The sequence below is a fragment of the Habropoda laboriosa genome, unplaced genomic scaffold (genome assembly GCF_001263275.1).
Source record: "Habropoda laboriosa isolate 0110345459 unplaced genomic scaffold, ASM126327v1 scaffold176, whole genome shotgun sequence".
Taxonomy (NCBI): Eukaryota; Metazoa; Arthropoda; class Insecta; order Hymenoptera; family Apidae; genus Habropoda; species Habropoda laboriosa.
Genome location: NW_017100321.1, coordinates 1,604,018 through 1,611,138, shown reverse-complemented (window position 1 = coordinate 1,611,138; position 7,121 = coordinate 1,604,018). Strand labels below are relative to the sequence as shown.

Here is a 7,121-nt window from a genome sequence, read left to right as displayed (position 1 = left end):
TCTATACTGACGAATTCAAAATTTTTTTCTGTTTCATTTTTTTTTTTCTCTTTTGTGTGTGTTTAAATCCAAACGATCCAGAAAGTAATTGTAAAAGTTTAACGAAATGCACTTTATATCGGAACTGACGTCATACAACTTCTTTCGCAAGCTAAGTAAATAATGGCTTCGGTGTGTGTATATGAGTCACGTGATCGGAAATGCAGCGCAATGGAGGCCATTCGGTATATCGCCGCGTTACGCTAATTGTAAGACTGTTTCCACCGAACAAAATTCTATCGAATTCCGATATTCAAGTATCCTTCAGGCGTGTCTCAATTCGGAACTTCGAAATTTCCGAATATCTCGTGAAATGCAGCTGTCACTTTGCCGTTATATACTTCAACGGAATTCAATTGTTTTAACCTCAAACAAATAGTGTCAGAGCATTCTCATTGTTTAAATTTAAATAAAGCAGTTACATTGTTTTTTTTTTATGGAAAAGTGTTTATAAACAGGTTCCCATTTAATTATCGTATCGTAGCTGTGTTTAATTAAAAAGTTGTTGATTAAAACAAAATTCCAACCATTCCACCTTTGTTTACACGATCTTCTTGAAACGTTATGTAATCTTGTTTGTCTGTCGTACGATACTGGCACAAAATACACATTGTTTGAAGCTCGCGAGAACGATGTATGTATGAACTTTGAAGTTCGTAGCACAACCCCCTTGCACAAATAGCTGAAAAGACCGATCCGAGTCGATTCGATTTCGAAATCGGATCATCGTGCGCCATTGTTTGAAAAGTTGCAAACGTATAAGTTTCAACCAGAGCCCTGAGGCCATTGGAACGGACATGTTGAAATTTGTTATTTCAACAAATATTTCTCGTGTATATTCGCGTTGGATCGAGCTTGTGCACGTTACACGGAACAAAGGTATAAATACGGGAATATGTAGATGGCGCCAGATTACTGAATATAATTGTACTTCGTATGAATTTGTTTGGTTATGTTTATTTTTATCGAATCTTGGAATTATTTCATAAAAATTCGTTACGAATAACGCGAAAAATTTTAACGGCTGTTATTTTTTATTCTGAGCGAAAACTTGAAGTAAAATTTTATCATATCTTAACGCTGTAAAAATGTAAACAACAGTTGACGATAAGAATTCGGTATTTAAACTGATCTAGGAAACTTTTCGTGGTTCCCCTTTATCTGGCATAACGATGAGATAACGCGATATTTATCTGTAGCACAGTTTGTTCTATACCCTCCATTGAAACGTAAAAGTAATTGCTGGCGCGGTGTGAATAATGCAACTACGAAATTATTAACATTTAAACAAAAACAATTTCGTGTCACAATGCATCGAACTATATTTGAGTTAAGTTGATGTGGCTGACAGAGTTCACGGAACAACATCAAAACTCGTTAGTCAACATAAATTAATGTTTGGTAAAATGAAATCTCATAGAGATTTACTTTATCGACGGAGGTCCCCTAGGTCGGTTATTTAATACAATAGTGATTTTCCATGCTTACACGCAAGCTGGCGTAATTCACACGACATGTTAATCATCGATTATCAGCTTAAATCCTGCATTATACACTGTTTTGTATATCTCTGGAATTTTCCTCACGTCATGTCGTTCCCATTCGAAGCGTGTAACCGGTAATTATACGGGAATACGAAAGTCGTATCTTTATTAAATATCACCCGTGTCTGGTGGACTGTTATAATTGGCGTGTAGGTTCACAATCACTGTCTATCGTAATGGAAAACTGACTCGCCCACGTATTCTCTTTTAGTTAGTCGAACAATTTCCTGTAACATGCATCCCTGTTGTGTAGCCTGAGTCGTCTACATTCGAACGGCTTCCGTCTAACTTATATATCCGAAATTTAATATCCCACCCGGTACGTGGCGACCGGTGTGGCTCAATTTACGATCGATTGTTAACGTAAAATTAAATTTTTAAACCGGCTCTTTCGCGCCATTGTGCCATGGACGAGGCCCTAAGTGGAACTTCTTTTCCTCTTTTTACTTCGTATTGGCTTACGTGTCTTATCTATGCCCTCTATACTCTATGGAAGTGCTATTTCAATGAGACCTACATTTTCCGCGCCCTATTGAGAACCTACTTTCGATCTTTAATTTCTCTGCTCCTATGACTCCGTCTACTCTTTTATTTTCGTCGTTTAATATGGAAATATTTTTATCATTATTTAACGACTCATGTTTAAAGCATATTTTAAACATTCTTGCTATTCGTTGATTATAATATTATCGAAGCGGTTGAACGTTACTAAATCTAATTGAGGATTATTAACTAAAATTTCAAAAACAGATGGCGCTCTAGCTTTAACCCCTGAAGAGCTGAAAGCACAAGCATCACAGTTAGTCGTAAAATGTATCGTAAAACACGTGTCCCTGACGCGTATTAAAACAATTTATTAGCATAATCTGCATTATCATCGTCTGATGGCGAATTTTATTACAACGGGAAATGTCGATACTTCCGAAATCTGCCAGCCCCTGAAGAATAAATTTTGAATAATATTCAATTACGTTTAATCGAATTACATCGAAATTATATTCGGTTGAGCGCCACGCGTTAAATTTATGCGGCGTAAATTTTTAAGATGAAATAAAATTACCGTGTTATAAAAGCGGAAACAGATTTCAAATTCACATGTATTCGTCATAACTATTATAAATATCATTAGGAACGAAAAATTTGTCAAGATCGTAAATAGCTCAATCGACAAGGCACTTGTCTGTCACTCGAGAGATCCTCTGGTGAGGGTTCAAATCCTCGTTCCTTAGTTTTACAATATGGTATAATAACTATCATGTTTCAATAACCATTTGTTCTATTTAATACTTCTTCGAACTCATTGAACATATCAATCGTTGTTCAAATACACAATGGAGGAAAATTAATTTTCACGTAAAAATATTTTTTACAGGTGTTGATAACCGCACAAGTACCGGACCAGAGGGGGCGAGAAAGGTGGCAGCGCAGCAGCAGCAAGTGGGTGCACAGAGCAAAAGGAGTGAGAAGAAAGGACACAAACGAGAGAGAAAGAGGGAGAGAAGAGAACCACCAGCCGCGTGGCGCACACACGTTACGAGGAAATGAATGGACGTGGTAACTACGGGAGCATCCCATCAAGAAGGAACACCGACTGATTCCAGGCATTAAATGTACCCTCAGGAATTCAGGTTTCGCCCGAGGCTCTCGCGAATCTGGGATGGCTTCGAGCAATGATGATATCGGATTAAGCCCGGCTAACAAGTTCGCCGACGTTCTATCGTCCGTAAAAGTAGATAGGTTTTAAATCGAGTCTTGCCCGGGACAAGGGAACGCTGTAACGCCGTTACTACGGCGAAATAATCCGAGGCTTATTGAATCCCGATGATATAATGGAAGTACACGAAGCGAAACGGTAATAGTCGGTTCGTGGAAGCTCAACTATATAACAAAATAGAAGAAAATCGTTGGAGGTCAGCATTTAGGTTGGCGTGTTGTGTATGCTCTTTGTATGTGGCTATAGACAGTCTAAAGAGAGAGCAGAAATAGTTGGCAACGGGAGCTAGTGGTGTTATTAGTAGAGTAGTAGAGTCAATTTCTCCCTCTTAATTTCCAACTTCCACTCAGCCGTTCCCCTGTCTATCGGTGAATCGCGTGGTGGTGGAAACTTAGTCTCGCGGAATTCTCTTCGAAAATGTAGATATATATGTATACAAGTATATACATAACCGATTACAGAGAAAGAGAAGAGTGAGGATCTCTAGGCGAGAGAATTCAAAACGTTTTAACAGGAATCCAACTGGTCGTAGGACGAAGTAAATCGACCACGAAACCGCTCCCAAAGATCAGGCCAGTGATATAGTTACACCCCCTATCCGAAGAGGGGAAATGCAACAGATGCCGCTGATAAGCGTAAGCAACGTCGCAACAGGGGGATCCAGCAGGAACGTAGACTACCACTCTGCAACCGTCGCCACCGCCGCCGCTATCTACAACATTTAGGAATGTAATATTTGACTTAGAAGCACACCTCTGCCAGACAGAGAGAGAAAGGGAGAGAGACTCGTTCCGTGAGGCTCTGTGTGTTGTAGCCTATGACTACTGTAATACACAGTAAGCACCACTGAAGAACACACGATAGGGCCAAAGGGCAGAGAAAAAAAATAGGGATTCGTTAGAGGAAGAGACATACAGAGAGGAGGAAAGAGAGAGAGAGACGTCTTCACAAGTGTCCTTACACGTTGAGTACACTCGTTGTCGCGTGCGTGCAAGCCAGCAGTAGCAGCAAGCTCCTCTCGTTTTTTCCTACTCCTACTCGGTTATGGAATGAACCGATGCCCGACTGAATTCTACGGTTATCCGTGGTTCAGGTTACACTGCTGCTATCATCGACGTCGTGCACCATCATCATGACGCCGATGACGCGTCCACCGTTCCTGTCAACGCTGGTGCCGCTGTTACTGCTACTATTGTCCCCAAGTTCGATCATCATCCCACTACTGTGTACCGCGAGCGGCGATGGTGGACCGAATAGCCCGATCTTCAACCTGGACAACACCGCGCTTGAAAAGAATTTGGCGGCGATATTTAACAAGGTGGCGCACAGTTCAGCAACCACGAAGCGTAGCGTGCCCGCGTACGATGCTCAAGTCTCGGCCAGTACAACCTTATCGACGGTACCGTCGCCTTTGACGACCACAACGACGACAACGACAACGACATCGCCGACGAACCCGTCGATACCATCCGTCAGATATCCTCCTGTTCCACGAGCAACCGTGTCGCCAGCGTTTCGCGAATTACCCTCGTACGCTCCCCCTTCACGCGCCCTCTTCACCCCGCCTCTGCCACCGGAGTACCTTCATCCGTTTGCAAACAAACCAACCCTCAGAGGAACCAACTCGGACGTGCATTCAGGACTGAAGAGACCGGTGCCGCCACCTAGCGGCACGCCCGCACACGAGAGGATACCCATCAGGCCACCTGACCTTCAGGGTCCATCTCAAGTGCCGGAAAGGCACTCCCATTCCAGAAACAAGCCTCTGAACACGCCTAGCAAGGAACAGAACGTTGTAGAGAGCAGTGAATTGGATAGAAGAAACAATACCAACGAGTTTGTACCCACGTTACATTATCCAAGTATATCAAGGATATTGTCAGGGAGCAATGGACGAAAACAGGATATTCCAGAGATACTTCTGAAGCCTCTGGCCACGAAAGGCCCACCTCAAAATGCGCCCGTGGTTCCTACAACTGAGAAGATGACCACGCCGTCCACTACAACGGCCAGAACGTCTAGCACGCTAGACTCTTCCAAGTTTGTTACACAACCGACGATCTTCAACTTGCCCAACACCAGGAGGCACGACGACGACGGTTACCACGGGCTCAGGCATGAGAACGGCTTCAAAACGGAGAACATAGAGATCGTGGATACAGAGAGGTTACCTTATCCTCAACCACAGCCTCCAGCTCCGCCACCGAAGAGGCCAAATGAGGCTGGTGATCGTATCGTGCCGCCGGTCGACACGCATCCCCTCGAATCCACATGGCGGATCGCCTGGTTTCTCCACGTATACGTGGCGGCGATTATGTTCACGTTGATGGCCCTATACTCGATCTACAAGATCGTCCGTTTCAACGAGGCAACGAATCTCCTAACACAGTCGTACTTCCTCACTGTTCATCTACTTCTCACGACTGTCTGCACCCTTAGGTGCTTTCACCTATTTTATGACGCTTACAATCTAGGCCATTCGCTACCCGAGCCTCTGTCCAGAGTGCTCATGTATCTACCTGCACCGTTACTCTCTACTGCGTTCGCCACGTTGGTATTGTACCTGGCTCGTTGTTCAGAAGCCTCGTCGCTGAACAACAGGTTCCTCTCGCCAATAGCGCTGGCTCTATCTGCAACGGTGCACATAGTCCTCTGTGTCTCACTGCACGTGTCCACGCACGTGCTAGGTTATCAGGACGAAGCAAAGATACTTCCACTGATCTGCCAGTGCATCTATATAATTGTATGCGTGACCTTGGGTCTGGGTTATATGTACGTTTACCGGGTGGTACGTTCCCAGATTCTCATGACGAATAACAAAACAGCGGGAGCGAATCATATAGTTGGTGCAGATCCAACCACTATGGCTTTAAGCACCGCCATTACAACAAGCATCGCAACGGCGCTGTTCTTCATCCTCATGGGTTTCGTTCAGTTATATGCGATTTTTGGTAACGTCCAGGAACGACCACAATCCTCCTATCGGTGGCTATGGTGGGGATGGCAATTCTCCGTTAGGTTGTTGGAACTGGCAGTGTGCGGTCTACTCGCATGGGTGGCCAGCCTGTCCCAGTATCCACTGCGGGAGAAACAGCTGCAGCAGCATCCAGTTCATTCTGGATTCGCTCTGTTTCCGTGCGGCAGCTCCACGTCCACCGAGAACCTGGACGATGTTCTTTACCCGGCGATCTGCAGCACAAACCAGGCGATTCAGAATTACACGATGAGAACTGGGAAACAGGTTTACGACGATAGCTTCCCGCTGAACACGCTACCCGAGCATTTGAACATATCAGGTATCGATACGCTGTACCGCTATGTACACTCTACTGTGATTGAATGTTATGGTCTGAATCGGCTGATGAACGTAGTTCCTATCGCTTCTGGTTCGTGAGAATTCTGTAAAGAAAATATTGTTCAATATTTTGTTTCCTTTCTTTCTTTTTCAATCGTTTAAATGATGAAGGTAGATGATGTGAATATTTAGAGAATCTCTCGAGTTTACCGTTGAAACGATACTTTCATGAATATTAGAATCCATTTTTAATTACAAAATGATTTACGAAATGATTACTTGTAATATAGAAGTTTCTCTAGATTTCTCATTGTTTCTCCGCCGCCGTTCCTCTCTCGCGCGTGTGTGGGGACACGGAACGATAAATTAGGTCAGCCGGAAGCAACGTGCTGTTTCAGTCAACGTGCCTTGAGAGGAGAGTTCAAAACGCTGACTCGTGATATTAGTACAATACTGAAACCTCGAAATCAGCAGTTCTTTCTGCGCTTTGTCTTCTAATCGACGCGCTATTACCTCAAGGCACCGCGCG

General features: G+C 43.8%; 1 protein-coding gene across 1 annotated transcript in view; it reads left to right on the top strand.

Moving 5' to 3' along the window:
• The first annotated feature begins 3,505 nt into the window (after positions 1 to 3,505).
• Positions 3,506 to 7,121, top strand: part of LOC108574260 — a 4,482-nt gene continuing 866 nt past the window's right edge. The window contains exon 1 of the mRNA XM_017936818.1: positions 3,506 to 6,593. Coding sequence (XP_017792307.1) covers positions 4,430 to 6,593 — 2,164 coding nt within the window. The 5' untranslated portion in view covers positions 3,506 to 4,429. The remainder of the gene's footprint in view (positions 6,594 to 7,121) is intronic.